The sequence below is a fragment of the Canis lupus genome, chromosome 26 (genome assembly GCF_011100685.1).
Source record: "Canis lupus familiaris isolate Mischka breed German Shepherd chromosome 26, alternate assembly UU_Cfam_GSD_1.0, whole genome shotgun sequence".
Taxonomy (NCBI): domain Eukaryota; kingdom Metazoa; phylum Chordata; class Mammalia; order Carnivora; family Canidae; genus Canis; species Canis lupus.
In genome coordinates, this window is record NC_049247.1 from 20003694 (window position 1) to 20023275 (window position 19582).

General features: G+C 51.9%; 1 protein-coding gene across 3 annotated transcripts in view; it reads left to right on the forward strand.

Moving 5' to 3' along the window:
* Positions 1-19582, forward strand: part of MYO18B (myosin XVIIIB) — a 255617-nt gene that overhangs the window by 77382 nt on the left and 158653 nt on the right. For all 3 annotated transcript variants that reach the window (XM_038575488.1, XM_038575489.1, XM_038575490.1), the window contains exons 16-21: positions 1753-1833; positions 3861-4008; positions 11294-11453; positions 14248-14431; positions 15440-15662; positions 18829-18938. In XM_038575488.1, coding sequence (XP_038431416.1) covers positions 1753-1833; positions 3861-4008; positions 11294-11453; positions 14248-14431; positions 15440-15662; positions 18829-18938 — 906 coding nt within the window. The remainder of the gene's footprint in view (positions 1-1752; positions 1834-3860; positions 4009-11293; positions 11454-14247; positions 14432-15439; positions 15663-18828; positions 18939-19582) is intronic.

Here is a 19582-nt window from a genome sequence, read left to right on the forward strand (position 1 = left end):
CTTTAGGAGCCCCACCACCCACAGGCAAGCACTGTTGCTGCTGTCTGTACTTTATACCACTTAATTTTCCATATATTGTCCTCTCTGCAGATTTCCGATCCTTCCCTACACACGATTTTGTTGTCTGCTACTTTCCTGTGTTATTCACGTATTGTTGTTCCATTTGCAACTTTTAGTAATCATACTTTTCACTGGTTACATCCAATGCTGTCTCACCCCTCTTTTATGCATCTGGGTGATTTCCACGATGACGCTCTTATAAACAACGCTGTGACGGGCATCTTCCTGCACAGCCTCACCTGGACATTTCCGATGACTTTTGTATGGCGATCGTCGTTAACCATAGTTTGTGCATACTGCCTCTGACACCCAGTGCTCAGCCCAGCACTCGTGAGTTCCCCAGTAAATACTAGAATAGTTTGGACTGAGTGACTAGCTTCTGATAAAGTTCTCACCGCAATTGCTGATGAGCCTGCAGGATGAACGTGTCTGGATGTTATTGGAATGTTAGTCTATCCCCTTTCTTCTCATCCAAAGCCTGAGCAGTGAGGATACAAACAAACAAACAAATAGCCTGACTGGAAAAAAAGGCAAAAGATTTGAAGAGATATTCCCCCTCCAGCCCCCTAAAAAAAGACAGACACATGGCCAATAAGCATCCAAAATTTAAGGAACTGCAAATCAAAACACTGAGATACCACTTCATACCCTGTAGAATGAATAAGATCAAAAACCCCAGAAAATAGCAAGCAGCAAGCGTGGGAGGGGATGTAGAGAAATTGGAACCCATGTGCCTGGCTGGTGGGATTATAAAATAGAGCAGCCGCTGTGAAAAACAGTATGCTATTTTTCTGAAAAAAATGAAAATTAGAATTACCCTATGATCCAGCAGTTCTAACCGCGGGTATCTACCCCAAAAGAGTTGAAAGTAAGTTCTTGAATAGATATATATGTGCCCATGTGCACGGCAGCATTGCTCACAGTAGCCAAAGGGTAGAAGCAGCCCAAGTGTCTGTGGGTGGATGCGGGCGTAAAGAAATGTGATCTATCCACACGATGGGCTCCTTATTATTCAACCATAAAGAGAAAGGAAAATCTGACCCATTCTGCAACGTAGATTGAACCTCCAGGACACTATACGGAGTGCAATAAGCCATCACAAAAGGATGAATCCTGTATGACTCCACTCATGAGATACTTAAGAACAGTCAAATTCGCAGAGACGAAAAGTGGAACGATGATTGCCAGGGGCTGGAGGGGGAGGAAGGGAGTGGATAGTCAGTGTTTAATGGAGACGGAGCCTCAGCTTTGCAAGATGGAAGAGTTCTGGAGGTGAGGGCCGGTGACAGTTGCACAACACGTGAGTGAGCTTAATGCCGCTCACTGTGCACACTGAAAGGTAGACTTTTATGCCGTGGATAGTTTAGCACAATTAGAAAATAATGTGGGCACCTGGCAGGCTCAGAGAGGCAGAGACACAGGCAGAGGGAGAAACAGGCTCCATGTAGGGAGCCCCATTTGGGACTCGATCCCGGGACCCCAGTGTCATTCCCTGAGCCAAAGGCAGACACTCAACTGCTGAACCACCCAGGTGCCCTGTAGAACTTACTTTTAAAAAAAAGATTTAAAAATGATAATAAAAAAAAAGGTGAAGGGGAGGTGACAGGCCTCACTTATCTCTCCTCCTCCAGAAGTTTTCCACCCTGTTTAGCTCACAGAAGGAACTAATGCTGAACTTTTGTCACTTTCCAGGAAGGTATTTCCGTGCCCTTTGACCTCCCAGAGACTTCCCCAGGGACCACGGTGGCTGTAGTGGACCAGAACCCTTCCCAGGTAAGGCAGGGCCCAGCAAACCGAGGCTCTCAGACACCATGTGGCAAATAACAAGATGACCTGAGCTTTTAAACCACTAGCTGTCACTGCTGTTGGCCTTTGGAAACCCATGGGGATTGTTAAAACCGCTGAAGCTGGTGACCCTCTCTCCGCCTGGTCCGAGGATGTGGTCCCGGGCGATGAATCCTCAAACCCCTTCAGCTTGAGAACTACCTCTCTACCTGATGTCTGACACCACGTCTCGCCAGCACTCACACCTGGCAGCCCGTGGTGAGCTGAGGGGACACCTGGGGGAAAGGTCCGGTGTTCAGATGCAGGTGCCATATCTGGAAGAGCCTGGGGGAAGGGGCCGATGGTGGATGGAAAATGGAGGCAATGCTGGGTCCACGCATTTACAGGCTTTACGTTGCGGGTATACCTGAGTCTTTACTGTCCCCATCCCAAGAGCCCCTGGGGTGACCCCAGACCTCCTCTGCTCAACTGTCCCTCAGAACTGCCCTGAACCATTTCGCTCAGCTCACCCGGTTCTGGTCCAATCTCAGTGACCTTGAGCATATCCCTTCACATCTCTGGGTCTCTCAAGTTTTTTTCCGTCCCTAAAATGGGAACAATAGCATGCTCTGGGATGGTTGTGAATGTTTATGAGATGTGGCACACAGCAGCTGGCAGGGTGCATGGCATGTGCTAGGTGTCCCACAGGTCACATTTTCCTCCTGCCATGTGAGGCTGCCAGTTTTGTCATTCTTTGTCTCCTGTTGGCCACCCCTGGCCTTCTCTTCCAAGCCTTCTCTTGGCTCCTAGTGGCCTGCACCTGCTCCTGCAAAGCAGCCTTGTCCATGAGCCCTGCCGGTCACTACCTGTTTATGCTTCCAGCTGGCACCTCTTGGGCTGGTTCCCCCTCCCTATTGTGCTTCCTGACCTGGAAGAGGCAGGCCTGGAGGGGTGACCTGGGCAGTGTGAGGAGAGGGAGGTGGGGTGGGGGCCCGGGGTTCCTTGGACGCTGGGGCAGTGGCTGGGAATGGCTACCTTCTGAGGATGGGCTGGCTGTTAAATTCAGCCCCGTAAAGAAAGGCAAGGTGAAGCCTCTGGATATCTGGGATCCGGTTCCCGTTCTGCCCCTGTGCCTCTCCGTGTGACCCTGGATATGTCCCTTGTCCTTTCTGGGCCTCTTGGGGGCATGGCCCAATATTTCCCAGCTGGGGTTCCCAGCTTCCCCGGTTTGTCAGTGACTTTGCTGGCTACAGCTCTGAAATCCTCATGCTCTGGGAGGTCCCTCAGTCCCAGTCGCCAAGGGGCAGCCAGTTACCCCATGCATCATATGCATTTCCTCCATAACCCCTTGGTGCCATTTTTGGTGATGCCAACTCACTGTGGGCCTCAGATGAGCTGCTTAGCTTTTCCAGGGCTCTCTGTTTCCTAGAAACAAAACTTCAGAGTTGCCTAGACGGTTTCTGAAGCTCATGACTGGATTTCAAATTCCCATGCCTATGCTATTGAGCCAAGTTCGCCTTCTCTTCTAGAACATTCTTTGGGTACTCAACGCCCCACTTCCCACTTAAGATCTTAGTTTAAAAAAATACAGACTTCTAAGAAGTGATGCAGATGGAATTAATCCTTTGATGTTTGGCTGTGCACAAATACACACAGCCGCCTGCGTGTATCTAGAATGCGTAATTCACAGAGTGTGTTCCCTTGTTACTTCCCCGCTGCAGCCCTCTTACAAGGTATCGTCAGTCACCATTTTACATAAAAAGGAAATGAGCTCAGAGTGGTGCAGTAAGTTACCCAAGGTCACACAGGAGGTGAGGACAGAGGCCGGATTCGGACCTCCTGAAACAGGGGGTAATAGTTTTGAGGTTTCCATACCGGGAGTCTGGGGGTGAGTGGGAACGTGGCTGTGGGCCGGCACGTCTGAGGCGTGATGCCAGGGACTCAGATCTTCCGACTCCCAGAGGTGGGAAGGGAAGCCCAGGACCAGCCTCTGTCTGGGATCAGGGCTCCACGGTGATCCTGGAATTTTCCTCCAGGTCCGCTTACCAGCCGTTGGAGGTGCTGAGGATGCCAAGGGCCTTTTCTGGCTCTTGGATGAAGAGGTCCGGGTGGAGGGCTCCAGTGACAGCGTGGTGCTCGAACGTCTCTGTGCGACCTTTGAGAAGAAAGGGGCTGAGGCCGGAGGTAAGAGAGTCAAGGCAAAGGACAAAGGGAGAAGGGCACTCTGTCCAGCCCGGGAGTTTGAATCTGTCCTTGTCTGCTGCAGAGAAAGCCCCAATAAGGCCTGTACGAGATGAGGTGGGGTGTGGAGGCATCTGAGTGCATAGATGTCTGTGCCTATGCCTGTGTGTGCTTTCATTCATTTATTAATGAATGACATTTATCAATCAATTTAATTATTTATTAATCACTATTCAATCAATCATTTATCAACCAATTATCAATATAGTCAACGCATGTATTGACTGGCTACTACTGTGTGCTGGGCTCCACACTACCCAGTGATGAGCCAGCCATGGGATCATGGGATGTGGCCCATGTCTTCATCGGGGGAGGATATGGGGGGAAAGACTGGACAAGCAAGCAGATAAGCCTGTCCCTGTTTGGTGAACCTTAGATGAAAGACCCTGGTGCTTGGTGGTGTGTGTCAGGCAGACCAAATTCTTCCAGGAGCCAGAGGGTCTTGGGGGGACAGGCATGCAGGCAAATCTGCCAAAGAAGAGGAGATACAGTGCAGGAAAACAAGGTTGGAGATGTTGTTGGGGCTCAGACCGCTGGAGGCCCTTGTGAGCCACACAAAAAAACATTAGTCTCAGCCCTAGAGCTCTGAGGAGGCATGAAGGATTCCAGGCAGCAGGAGGTATGGTTAGATTTACGTTCTGGAAAGTTCATGCATGTGGTGGTATGGAAGGCAGTCAGGGAGGTGGGCGGAGCCTGGGGGTATTTAGCAGGTGGAACCCACAGCACCTGGCAATGAGCTGGACTGGGGGGGGAGGGGAAATCATGACATCTAGATGGAACCACAGGTTGAATGTGGGCTTTGGCTTCATTCAGCCCCAAGTTTAAGTCCGGCTCTCCATGTTTCACCAATGTGACTCTGAGCAAGCCTCGGATAGCCCCAGATGGACTGCTCACATGAAGAGGGCTGGGGGGCGGGGGTCACTTCTGCCTGCCTTTCACCAGGATTTCTGCGACGATGATTGGGTGAGAGAGGTATCAGCTTTGTTTTCAGCCTCTGAGAGTAGTGAGGGAGCGCTGATCGATGAGCACCGAGCTGTTGATGGCGATGAAGACTGTTATCCCCTGTCAGTTAAGGGGTTGGAGGAGTGATGTCCATTCTGCGCACTTGGCATGGTGCTCAGATCTTCATGGAGGCCGTCTAATCAAATTCTGTCATCAGTCTGGTGGTTGATACTCTTCTCCCCCAAGATGAGGACACTGAGCTCCACAGGGATGCTTGTAGAGATGTCTAAGGTCACCCAGAGGGGGAGTGTCAGCAGGCAGATGCAAAACGACCTCTGTCTGAATCGAAATCTCTCTTGTGACTCTGCTGCCCACCTCCACTCCACCCGGATGCCCTCAGGCATCTACGAAGGCAGATCCGCTTTGAGATCTTCCTGGTCCCCACTGGCCTGGCTCATTCATTCAGCAGTATTTATGGGGCACCTAACATGTGGCAGCCTCTGTCCTACGGCAGGACATACATCTCCGAAGAGGACAAATATCTTCTCTCCGCCTCCATGAGGCTGACATTCTAGCAGAGGAGATGGATGATAAAATGAGGAAATCTGTAAGAGGATTGGGGACCACAATTCTGGTTGAGATCACTAAGAGGATCCAGGTTGGCAGAGAAGATGGTCCAGCCTTCAGCCGTGGGACACTCCAGTGTCAAGGCCTAGGGATAAGTCCAGGGACCAGGAAATGCAACAGAGAACAGGCAGCCAAGGAGGCAGGAAGGAAGCTGAGAGAGTGTGGCACTCTGGAAGCCACAGAAGGAGGGAGGGTACTGGCCTCACCTGGCCTCTCAGGTGAGGCGTGGCAGAGAAATAGCCATAGATTTGGCCACATGGAGGTCATTGGCAACTGGGATGAGTGCCGTTTCCATGGAATGTTTGGGGTAAGCATCCACCTGGAGTAGATTATGGGAAACTGGGAAAAAATTGGAGAAAGACAGATAATAGCTCTCTTTGCTGCTGTCTGCTGGGCTGGTGACAGCAAAAACCTGTACCCCAAAGGGACCAGCTGAGGCCTTTCTCTGGGACGTTCACAGAGCTTTCCTGCACTGGCATCAGGACCAGACTTTCTGAGCAGAAACCACGGCAGCATCTGAGGGCTTTGGCTACTCTCCCCAGTGCAAGCTCAGGGCACTGGTACCCAAATGAATCCTAGAGGATTTGGCCACGCAAATGTGGTCGTCCCAGGGCTGACTTCGCCAGGCACAGAGCTTTTAGGGGCCCACGCACATGTTCTAATTTCTGTTAAAAGCAGAAGAAAAAAAATGAACTTTTAGGTCAAATATGATATATATGTATATGTGTATATATATGTACATGCATGTTTATGTATATGTGTATGTGTGTGTTAGGTATGGGCTGACTTGTATCCCACCTCAAATCCATGTGTTGAAGTCCCAGACTCCAGGAGTTCAGAATGTGCCTGCATTTGCTGTTTTTGGAGAGAGGGTCTTTAGAATGGTCATTAAAGTTAGGTGAGGTCTTAATTTCATGTGACCGGTGTCCTTAAAAGAAGAGATCAGGACTCAGATGTGCACGGAGCAAAAAGGCAGGGAGAAGACAGCCAGCTACAAGCTCAGGAACGAAGCTTCACGGGAAACCAGCCCTGCCCATACCTTGCACCTCCAGCCTCCAGCACTTTAAGAAAATACATTTCTATTGTTTTAGCCCCCCAGCTATGGTATCCCCAGTTAGGGCAGCTGTAGCAGACTCATATAGGGCACTTATGTGTTACTAGTATTATTTTATTATTTGCCTTGATATCAACAGTCATGAAATAAAACTTTTTTAAAAAGATTTTATTTATCTATTCACGAGAGACACACAGAGAGATGCAGAGGGAGAAGTAAGCTCCCCAGAGGGAGCCCAATGTGGGACTCACATCTAGGACCCCGGGGTCACGACCTGAGCCAAAGGCAGATGCTCAACCACCAAGCCACCCAGGGGCCCCAATAACTTTTAATACATAAATATATTTTAATGGAAGAAGGGGCAGCCTATGAAGACAAAAGTGCCCAGGGCCCGAGCAAGTCATGATGCAGCCCCTGACTGCCATCACCTTGCAGGGTCCTAGAGCTTTACTGGCTCCCAGGGATGATTACCTCTCCTCTCTCGAGGTCACCTCTATTCTCCGAAGTACACCTGCCTCTTGACCAGCTGGGGAATGAGGATGGAGAGGCGGAGAGAATGGCTAGGAGTGAGCCCTTAGTCTAAGCGTCGGATTGTGGGTACTACTGCACCCCACAGCAGGGTCGCTGAGGCCTCAGAGAAGCCAGGTGGCTTATAGGGCCCTGGAGGCATCCAAAATGAGAGCAAGTGCTGGGCCTGGGAGTCCTGTCTCCAAAGGTCACACAGACCTGCCACCCTTCTCTGGGCTCTGAAAGCAGCCCCTATATTTGGAGAATGACACCAGGGCTTGGGAGTGCTTTTGTGGAGTGGAGGAGGAACATCCCTCAGATCCTCAGGAAGCTGGAAGCCTGAGCTATTAAAAGCTCAACCGGGGACGCCTGGGTGACTCAGTAGCTGAGTGTCTGCCTTTGGGATCGAGTCCCACATCGGGCTCCCTGCACGGAGCCTGCTTCTCCCTCTGCCTGTGTCTCTGCCTCTCTCTCTGTGTCTCTCATGAATAAATAAATAAAATCTTTACGAAAAAAAAAAAAAAAAGCTCAGCAAGGTTTTAGACCCCAGAGATTTGGGCTGGATCCCAACTCTACTACTTGAGGGCAATGTGTGTAACTTCTGGGAAGCCACCTCCGCAGCCTGTAAAATAGGAATAATGGTGACACCCCCCCCCCAGGGGGCTCGTGTGAGGATGGAGGAGCTAATGTGTGCAAAGCCCTTCTACATCCTCCTCCCTCCCCTTTGTGCTCAGAGGGCCCCTCCTCAGAGACCTTCCAGGCCTTGTCTGAAGCTGTTCCCTCTGTAGCTCCATTGACCCAGCCTGACTCCCTGGTTATTTCCCTCAGGGGCCTCTCGGGGCTCTGGAATGTTTGGTCATTCACTTTCCTGTCCTCCATCCCCCGACCAGCCTGTGTGACCGTGGAGCGCACAGGGCGCACCTATGCTCCCTGCTGTCTCCTCTTGGCCTGGAACACAGCAGGGCGTCTGTGGACATCTGCCGTCTTCCCTTCCTGTCTCCTCACCTGCTCTGTTCCAGTCACTGTTCCAGCCACCCCGCTGCCTTGGCTGCTCCTCAAACCTGCCGAGCACACTTCCACCTCAGGGCCTTGCACTGGCAGTTCCCTCTGCCTGGAATGCTCTTCCGCCATGTTTCCACGTGACCGGCTCCCTCACCTCCTACGGGTCTCAGGGGCCTGCCTGACCATGTTGTGAAAAGTAATGACCTCTCTCCACCCGTACCCCGGGCCCCCCTTCCCCTGCTCTTCCGGTCTCCTCTGCAGCCCTCATGCCAGACAGCTCGCATCTGTCCTCATGGGAATGTCAGCTCCTCAGGACAGGGGTTAGATGCCCCCCTTCAGCACCCAGGATGGCACTGGCCTGAAGACCCCAACAAATCCTTGGTATAGAAGAGATGAATATGGAAAAAGACCCCGATCCAGAATCAAAGGAGGTGGATTTCTCCAACGGGATGTTTCCTGGATCCTGATTTTTAGGCAAATGACACAGAGGAGGCTCAGAAGGGGAAGGTCACGTAGGGCATGGTGGGGGCAGGCGGGGATTTGCAGAGATCTGTGGTCCCCTCTCCTCCTGTGAGGCCTGACCTGCCATGCCCAGACACCCCCAGCAGGATGCTCTGGTGCTGGCCACTCCCAGGAGGGAGACTGTTAACATTTGTTGTCCTGACCAGACAGAGATAGACTCATTACTTCAGATATTTTGGTTTAAAAAAAAAAAAAAAAAAAAAGGTCTTTTGTTTCTAGGGCTTTCTGATGAGCTCTGAGTTAATGAGAATGCTGTCTCATAACCCAGCGCTTGCTGTTACCTCTCCACTGAGTGTCTTGGGTGAGCAGCGGGCAGCCCCGTGGAGCGCAGGCCCAGCCGACAGTCAGGTGACAGGCTTCTGCAGCACAGACGTAGAGGGTGGTTGCCGGGGGCACGGTGCCCCAGAAGCCCCGACTCCAGTGTGGGAGGGTTGGGGTCCTGGAGAGGTGATGGTGCAGGGCCACAACAGAGATATACTGGGTCAGGCTCTGTCTGGGGCTCCTGAGAGCAAACACTGCCCATGAAATGCTTGGATGAACAAACTGTGTTGAAACCACCTCCTGAAGAAAGGGAAGAGTGAGAGAACTGAGCAGAGCAGCCCCCTGGGAGCCTGGGAGTGGTTTCCTGGGGCCGAACCCGGGAGGAAATGTGACGCTTCTTCTCTTTGTGTATCGGGCCACCAATGGGGATGAACACAGTCTTTGGGCCATCAGACCAGTGTCCTCATCCTGGCTCTGCCCCACGAGCTGTGCCACTTTAGCCAAGTGGTCTCATCTCTGAACCTCAGTGTTACCTTCTAGAAAACCAGCCCAGCGATCCTCACTTCAGAGACCTGAGAGGTGACATCATGCCTGAGTGCATGTCCAGCAGAGACCGGTGGGGTCTCAGCAAACAGGACTCTCTCGCCTTCGGCCCCCCTCCCCAAATGCTCTTGGGGTCCTTATTCAGAGCCCAGCTCTGTGCTAGCTGCTAGACATGATGATGAATGAATATGGTTGCTGCCCTCAAGCTGCTTCCAGTCCAGTCTGGGGAGCGGCCATGCAAACAGATACCTCGGACGTTGTACAGGCAGCGTGGACGTACAGGCCAGACCCAGGTGGGCGCTGTGTCACCTGGCTTTCATTGGAAGGTGACCCCTTGAGGGCAGGGACTGCATGGCTCCAAAGGTCTCCTGGAAGCCCTTGATGACGGGACACTTGACTTCACTAGAAGCCTCCCTTGCTGGTAACTTCAGTCAGCCCTGGGTATCGAGCACAAAGACCTCCAGGAAGCCAAGCCCACGCAGAACCTGTGTCCCGTGCTCGTCGGAAGCCTGCAGACTCTCCGACTGCGGTGACTGTGTACGGAGTTCCAAGAGATGCAGGTTTCGTGTTTCCTCCCTCACTGCGGCACAGAGGTGGCAAATTAGCATTTGAGGGAGGGATGGGGGCCCTAGAACATGCTGGCATGTTGACAGGAGGAAGATGGGAACTCACGGACATTCAGAATACGTACAAGAACCGGAACAGTATGACCACTCCTGAGAGTAATGGGTCTGGGGCCATTACTCAACCCGAGAGCATCACTGCAAGTAGAGCGATATGATTAATGTCCAGGATCCCACCCTCCCTCCCTCCCCCATCCCTTCCTTCTCTCTCCCCCTCCCTCAGTCCCTTCCTCCCTTCCTTCCACATGTACTCCTGGACTCCATTCATGTACCAGGCAGCATGCTGAGTGCTAGGAATTTGGAGATGAGCACTTGGCTCTAGAACACTGGCATAAGATCGAATGCAAGAAATGGCTGTGACACCCACTACAGTTTACCGAGTGACAGCTGAGTGCCAGGCACCATGCTAACATACTTTACGCACATTATCTCCTTTAAGCTTTGTGCCATCCTGGGAGGTATATATATAATTTACATTTTACAGAGGAAGAGACTGAGGGTCAGTGATTTAAGATGCTTGACCCCTGTCACACAGTAGTAAATGGTAGCGTCAGGACTTGAATGCAGGCCTTCTCTCAAAGCTCCAGGCCTTTTTGTTTTTCTGGCCTGGACCCTGCAACCAAGTGTGTGTCAACGTCTCCCAAGAGTATGCTATGCCTTTAATTCGTTGGTACCATTCAAGACGCTTTTCAGTGGCACACAAATATTTTCAAAATATTTAATGGTTGTATACTTATTTCCAGAAAATAGAGCATGCACACCAAACCTGTCGTGTAATGCTTCATTATGAAGTGGATTCACCTGTTTATAAATGTTGGCCTATTTAAGGAAAATATTAAGTAAATAACAACCCAGGTGGTACATGGGTATGGTGAGAATCATCAACACTGTATGCACTGATGATATTTGGGGAAAACAGATATCCTGTGTTTCAGAAAGCAGGAGGAATAGATTCTAGGTTAGAAATAATGCGTGGACATGCAAACACCAGGAGTGGTGCGGGTGCCCAGAACTGTTAGCTTTCGCTACCTGGAAATATACTTAAGTGAAAAAAGTGTGTTCTTGGTGTTGCCAAGTGATTGTGAAGTGTCACCGCCCCCACCGCCCCCTGCACGTCCCAACACTAATGTGCTAGGTCTGCTTTCAGGGACCTCGGCCCTCCGGTCCTGTGAGCAGCCCCTCCAGTTCGAGATTTTCCACCAGCTGGGACAGGACCCCGTGCGCTACGACCTCACAGGCTGGCTCCATAAGGCCAAGCCCAACCTTTCAGCCCTGGACGCCCCCCAGGTCCTGCAGCAGTCAAAAAGGTGAGTGCAGCCAGGGATAGGGACAAGCCAGGGGCATTCAGGGCTCTGCAGTTCCCTCCCCACCGGGGCCATGCAGTCCCAACAACCCAGTGAGGGAGGGTCAGTCCAGCAACTCCATCCCTCAGATATCATGTGTCCCTGGAGCCAGCACAAGTCTAGCCAAAGAGAAAAGCTGGCCTTCTGTGGGTGGGGAGAGAGAGTAAGGGTAGCACAAAAGCTAGAAAGCTGAGCCTTCTTACTTTGGCTGTTTGCCTTTCTTTCATTAAGTATCTGGGAGATGATGTGACTGGAACGATTTTATGGACATCCTAGAACTAGGGGCTCATAAAACGGAAACGATAACATTTTGTGGTGTTAAAAAAAAAAAAAAGCGCACTGCATTCCCTGAAGGCTGTGCTCAGAAGTGCTGGCAGCAAGCGGGGCCTGCAGGCCACAGTTACTGGAAAAATGCTTCTGTGGGTGTGTGCATGTGCATGCCAGTATGCATGCTGATCATCCCAGCTTCGCTGCTGGAGCCTTGCAGGGGCAGAGCTAGGGCACCAGAGAGAAACCGAGAGCACCGGGCAGGCGCTGGGGGCGTGGGAAGGGGGAGGAGGCACATACTGGCTACCCATGCCGTGAAGGCCCCAGGCGGTAAAGGGGCCTTCCTTTGATCACGCAGGAAAAGAGAGGCAGGACCGGGATCCATTTGGGTCTACATGGTCCTTGCAGAAGTTCTCGGCATGTAGGTCTGAGTGGATTGGAAAGCCCTTATGTGGGTTCAAGGGCACGCAGTTCGTGTAAGGAGGTCAAGCTGGGGTGGGGTGGGGTAGGGTGGGGCACCAGAAGGAAGGTCCATGAGCACACAGAGGACAGTGTGGAGAGCCAGGGGACCTGAGTGAAGTCCTAGCCCCGCCACTGCTCACCTGGGTGACTGCGGGCAGTCACTTTCTCTCCCCTGGGTTTGTTTGCTTGTTTTGCTTCCTCCACCATAAAATGAATGTTTGTTGGCCGGGGCTGTGAATCAGGCGGATACTGCACAGCTTGGGTGTCAGTCAGTTATTCAACTTCTGCTTTCACCACTTTCAAGCTGCATGATGCGGGCCTCAGTTTCACATTCTGAGAAGTGGGAATGGTGGGGCCAGGAATGTGCCAGGAATGTGTGTGCTGTGAGGCTTTGTGGCTTATTAAGGAGCTTGGTTCACTGCAGGCCCTCACTGCACACCTGTGGCCTCGTGAGTCCTCCTGCTCTAACATCCCACAGCTTGCGTCCCCTGGGCAAGAGATGGGGGATTAGGAAAGAGGGAGGCCATGCTTTGTTGATCTGACGGCCCAGCGAGTTAGGGACATTCTGGGAGGAAGGAACCACGTGTGTAAGGTCATGGCCCGTGGGAGTGAAAGAACCCAGCAGGTTTGAGGGTGAATTCCATGAGGATGTCTTGTGTGCTTGGGAGCGAAGCATTGGTGATTTTTGAGAGCAGACAGTGCTTTTTTTTTTTTTTTTTTTTTTTTTTTTTTAGAATGTGGTTTTATCCCCAGGAGTGCCAGATTCTCCAGATTCACTGCTGGTCTAACATTCCAATTTGCGGGTCCCACCCCATCTCTCAGGGGACTTGTTTTGCCGGTAGGCTTCCCTGGAGGTGACTATGCACACTAAAGTTCCACTGCTTTGGTCAAATTCAATCATTCCACTTATATCAAGCAAAGACCCAAAGCAGACATGACCTGTCCAGGGGTACATTTTCCCCTAAAAACCACAAGTCAGATCTACCCACCCTAGAGATGGGGCAACCCACATATGGGGCTCAGGGCTATGGGCAGCCTCTTCTCCCTCTGCCAGGGAGTGGTGCCCACAGCCTGAGGGCCCTGACCTCTCCTCTCACAGCTCCTGCTTCCAGGGGGGATCCTGCAGCTCCTCCCCAGCTTCTTATTTTAATGCCAGTGACGTCAAGCCATTGGTAATCTTTGTGGCCTGCCATGCATTTAACCACTTTAAGTACCTTTGGATCCTTTGGATGAAGATCCTCAATAGTTTGGATAGTCTGGGGAGGCATAGAGGGAGGTGGATAACGCACCTTCAGGGCTGGGGACGGTGCAGTCTGGACTTGCAGAAAGTGATGGAAATTGTCTGCATGCTTTCACTGGAGGGGAGGGGACGGATGGGACCTGGGAGGCACCGGCCTTCTCTGGATTCCAGCCCCATCCAGGGAACAGCAGGGTCTTCCTGGCCTTCTTCACCCTTATTGGCCCAAACGGGAAGGCAAGGCAGCTCAGATTTATCAGAGCAGATGCTCAGGGAGCCCCGGCCCCACAGCTGTGTGTTAAGGAGTACTGAGAAGGTCCCCTCTGCCACTGGACATTGGGCTGGGCATTTCACTGATGCCCTTGTGGGGCCTCTTCAGCCCCTGACTTAGTCATTCTTGTATGAACTGTAGAGTAAGCACCTACTATGTGCCAGACCTAGGGGCCTACTATGTGCTGGACCTGTTCTAGGGAGAACCAAGATGGCTTTGCTCTCTAAGAAAGTGCAGGCTCAGTGGGATTCCTACAGGCCTCTTAGTGACAATATCCAGCTGGGCTTCTTGCTGCTCTTGCTGTTCTAAAGTCAGAGGAGGGGGAGGCCTGGAGAAACAAGCTGGCATTTGCCGTGAAGCAAAGACTTGTCTGGCAGAAGGGACTGCAGATAAAAGTGTAGCAGCCAGGATGTGTGACTCAAGGGGTGGATTCAGGGAGCAGGTTAGCAAGAAGCAAGCAGGGGGACCCATTCTCCGTGAGCCCCTAAAGTCCTTCTCTCTTCCCCGTTCCTACCTGCCAGGGAGGATCTGAGGCTCCTATGCCAGCCCCGGGCCAAGGTGCCCCCCGTGTGCCGGGCTGTGGCTGGCCTGGAGGGCACCTCCCAGCAGGCCTTGCAAAGGAGCTGCGCTGTGAGGAGGGCGTTTGCCAGCAGCTTTGCCGCGGTGAAGAGGAGAGCCCCGTGCTCCCAGATCAAGCTACAGATGGTGAGCAGGAGCCCCAACTCCACAGAGCCCTGGCCTCCACTGCCACTCCTCCTCCAGGATGAGTTATCGGCCCACATCATCTTGAAACTCCTCCACGAGCCTGCAGGGGCAGACCTCACCCTGCCTTCCACAGAGGAAGAAGCTGAGGCTCAGAGCAGCAGAGAAACATCCACCATCAAATACCTGGGGAGTTATCTATCCACATCCAAGGCCAAAGCCTAGGCTCCTCTGTGTGGCCTTGAGCAGCTTTGGAAAGTCCCAGGATCCTCAAATACCCTCTTTTTTTTTTTTTTTAAAGATTTCATTTATTTATTCATGAGAGACAGAGAGAGGCAGAGACATAGGCAGAGGGAGAAGCAGGCTCCCTGTGAGGAGCCTGATGTGGGACTCACTCCTGCAGACCCTGGGATCACACCCTGAGCCAAAGGCAGACGCTCAACCACTGAGCCACCCAGCCATCCCCTCCGAATACCTTCTTGACCAGGGTGACGAATATCACAGCCAAACCAGCCCTGTCTCAGCTCTCACATGCCTCATTTTCACCACGAGGCTCTCCTTGGGGAAGGCAGGAGGATCTACAACTGGATGGAAATTCATCCAATAACAAATGAGAATGCCTCGGTGGGTCAGTGGTCACTCTGAGCCCAGAGGGTGGGGCATGGGGAGAACACATTTTGGGGAGAAAAAAATCCTCATAGCTTATTACACAGAAGAAGCCTGTAGGCCTGGGTCCTGGCTTCTAGCCTGCCTCTTTTGCTAGGGGTCTGGGTGACATGGGGTCTTGCCTGCCCTCAGTTTCCCCAGTGGTTACAAGGGCTGTTAGAACAGCCCTTTCCCCCTTTTTTCTCATGAGCATCAATCAGGCCGTAGATAGGCATAGTGCTTGGCATAGGACATGGGGACCCCCAAGGATGCCCAGGTGAGGCTGAATGTACATTTGGGGAGCATCCCTGTCCATATCATCCCAAAGCAGCGGGCCTTGACTTCCCTCTCTCCTCTTGGTCCTAGGATGCATTGACCAGCATAATTAGACGGTCCCAGGTACACTTCATCCATTGCCTTGTGCCAGGCCCTGTTGGGGAAAGCAGGGTTGGGCAGGGGCCTCTGACCCCACCACAGCCTGGCAGAGATAAGCCAGGGACAGGCGGACTGCTGACCTTGGACATCCCGGCACTGAGGGTGCAGCTTGCGGGGTCCCACATCCTGGAGGCACTGCGTCTGCACAGGGCAGGTAAGAGACAGCCAGGGAGTGGGCACCTTATGTCTGAGTCCATGGACATGCCCACTGACTGGTAGCACCCAGGGACGGGAGCACCAGCTGTGTGCCAGCAGCTCATGTCTGGGAAGTAGAACACTAGGCATATTGATCAGCATATGCAAAGGCCCAGAGGCAGGGAAGAGCCTGAATTTTCAGGGACTGGGGTTCAAAATGCAGGGCAGTTGTGGCTGATGAGGCAGGCCATCCACCAAGGAAGGCCGTGAGTGCCAATTTTGGAGGTTTGGCTTTCAGCAGGTCAAGCTGAGGTGGTAAGGAGGTGGCAGGGGCTGGATGGGATTTTAATCCGAGAAACAAAGTCTTTAGGTCAATATTTCAGAAAGTAAGCCTGCACCCGAGCTTTCCACATAAGCTCATTTTAGTGGCTGAGTTTGCTCTGAATCCTTCTGATTCTTTTCTGCCTCTGAGACCCCAGAGGCCACCGAGTGGATTCCCCTCCCTGACATTAGAAATGGCTCAGGCATGGTCACAGTCTCTGCAGGGGACGGGGTAGCTGGAGTGGGGTGGGGGGAGGCTGGCAAGGGGGGCACCTGTTCATTTAACTTCTCTGTGGTCACTGATGCCCGGCTTGTGGCTGTGGTCCCATTTCTTCCCGCCGCATTAATAGCCAGCACCCAGAGCACTAGGTATGTGACACACAGGCTGGAAGCAGCTGGAAGCAGAGAAGAGACCCTCACTTCTCTGAGCATCTCATTGATTTTTCCTCTTGCCTGCACAACCGCAAGCGAAGGGTGACAGATAATGTCACAGGGGAAGAGCAGAATGGTCACAGCGGTGGCCGATCGATTCAGCCCGGCTGGCTCACTGGCTGGCTGGCTGGCTGGCAGGAGGCGCTGGGCCTTTGCAGACGCCGTGGACTACCCGTGAGAAGCCCTGCATGCAGGCTTGGGTCCGCTGTCCCTTCCCAGTCCTCGGCCTTCGGTCCTCTCCACGGTGTCTGCCCTGTACATTCTCAGTGCAGCCTGCCTGGGGCAGGATAAGTTTTCCAACCAAGTAACGATTTGATGCCTCATGATGGAACTTTCTGATTTTCTGCCTCCCTGGCCTGGTTAGTTCCTCATTTTTCTGCTCAAAGTGGTTTCTGTCTCTCTTACACTGTATAAGAAATATGTCTGTGCACATGCGGATATACACACCTATCAAATATTTATGAATTTGAATTCGTGCATGTTTGGTGCATTTATGCATATACCCACGTGCACACATAATGCACACGTATGTGGGCAGGGTATCGAGTGCCTACGATGTACTGGCACTGTGTCATTACATATATTAACTGACATCATCCTTACCAAGCCCTTAGCACAGCACCTGGCATATAGCAAATGCTCATCACACATTACGCATTGGACAGCCTGGTGGGTGTGGCTCAGACCCCGGAGCCGATCAGCCTGGGCTTGGCTGTGGCCGACACCTAGTGAGTCCCCGGATCATGCCTCTCTTTCGTCTGCCCTAATAGCTCAGGTCTCAGGTTGCTAATGAGCAGTTTGATGAGTTAATAAGAGACTAACGCATAGAAGAATTGCCTGGATGTGGAAAGCATCCATACGTGTTAGCATCTTTTACTACATAAATCATCAGATTCAATCCTTATAGTGACCCCATTCTCACCTGACAAGTGAAGAACTTAAATTTCAAAGAGATGGGGTCATTCGTGATGGGTCAGAGGGCAAAGAAGGGTAAAAATGGGACGTGAACCCACATCAATCTGACCTGAAAGTGCATGCTTATAACCTCCTACCCCCATCTCTGTGTGGTCAGCATCCTGTGAACCTGGCCTAAAGCCCTTCTTCCCCCAGGAAGGCTTCCTAGATTCACCGCACATATCCACCACCGTCACTCTGCCTCATGGTTCATGTATTTGGCTTCTTGTGAAGTCTCAAAGTAGAGTCAGATTTTACCAGACTTTCTGCCCCATCCAGCCAGTTTCCATTTATTTATTTATTTATTTATTTATTTATTTATTTATAATTTTTTTAAAGATTTTATTTATTTATTCATGAGAGACACACACACACACACAGAGGCAGAGACAGGCAGAGGGAGAAGTGGGCTCCATGCAGGGAGCCCAACATGGGACTCGATCCCAGGTCTCCAGGATCACACCCTGGGCTGTAGGCAGCGCTAAATCGCTGCACCACCAGGGCTGCCCGCCAGTTTCCTTTTAAACAACTGAGCGTTTTCTATGGCCCTTGTATCCAGGACCAAGTCCAAACATTGAGGCCTGGAGTTTGACTTCAAGTTCCTTTGGGATCTTGTCCCTGCTCATCTTTGACCTCATTGTTGGCTACTCTCCAGTGGATTAGTTACAGTTACTTACTGTCTGGGTCTGAATCCCAGCTGGGGGAGTTTCTATCCATGTCACTTTGGGCTAGGTGACTCGAACTCTCCAGGCCTCAGTTTCCACATCTACAAAATGGGTACAATGATGGTGGCCCCTGACTGTCTATAACACAAGGAAGTTGTTAACCTCATGTCTTGTGCACAGAAGTGCTGTGACCAAGGATCCCACCCTTGTGTGACCCCTGTCTGGCTCCCTCTGCTGAGACCTCCCTTCCATACTCACTCCTGTGCCAAACTCTTCTGGCTACTTCAGAGGTTGGCTCTAATGTCACCTCTCTGGAGCTTTCCAGAGGCCTCTGCCCAGGTTCCACACAGAATATACCTGTGTCCATCCTACATGTTAGATTTGTAAAACTCCTTGACAATATCCAACGCAGTATTTCCCACATGCAGTCTATGGGGTGGTCATACATAGTGGACCCCCCCAAAATTTTTTCCCATGTCAAACAGGTTTTAAGTAAAGCTAATCTGGCAGCTTCCCTGCAGTGGCCCGCAGAGCCTTTGGCATCGATGCTGGCACACGGTGTGACCCTACAGAGGGCAAATCCGTGGAATGTTTCATAGGGTTTGTGTTCTGAGGAACACATTTGGGAAATGCTGGTTGAACCCAATCTCCGATGTTGACAAATGGGGAAACTGAGACCCTAAAAAGTGGATCCACCTACAAGTTCGCTGTCAGGTTGGGAGCAGGGTGGAGGCTACCAGCGAGGCCAGGCCCTGGGCTGGTCTTCTCACTTGAACCCCTTGTTCTTCTGCTTGCTCTGGGCCCTCCTCCCAGGCTATGCTGAGCACGTGGGACTCACTCAGTTCCGCCGGCGATTCCAGATGCTCGACCCTCTCCTCGCAAAGAAGCTCATGTTGGCCTCTGAAGGAATAGACGAGAGGAAGGTATGTGGGGCAATGCAGGAGGGAGTGGGTCCCTGGGTGCTTCTGTTCCAGAGGGGGTTGCCCCAGGAGGCATCTGGACCAGCAGGGGTGCGGGGATCGGAGACAAAGGGGGGGCAAAGGTGAGGGTGGTGTGAGGTTTGCCTCAGATCTTTGGTCCGGCCTGTACCCCCTGCACTGGTCACTTAGGAATGACCCTCCTGAAACTCTGTGTAAGGAAGTGCAGGAGGAAAACTAGGGCCATGAGAAGAGCATGTGCCCACTAGAAAGGCCTCTCGCAAGATGAAAAGCCAGCACCAGCACCCGGGGGTAGTCCATGAAAAAGAAAGCTTCATGGTGCCCAGTGTTCAGGAAGTGCTTCACACCAAAGCCCCCATCTTAGGGAATCACTGTGAATGCTGCCCCAGGGCCTTTGCACTAGCTGTTCCCTGTGCCTGAGCACTCTTCCCCAGTTTTTGTGTGGATAGTATCACTTTGCTCTTCAGATGCTAGCTCAGGGCTTACCCTCCTCACATATCCTGTACTGATGTGTGTGCATTTCCCTTCTCTGAAATTACGAACATTTCCTACGAGTTTTCTGGCTTATAGCAAAGGCTCAAAAAATTGTCCCTTGAATGAATGAATGAATGAATGAATGAATACAAATA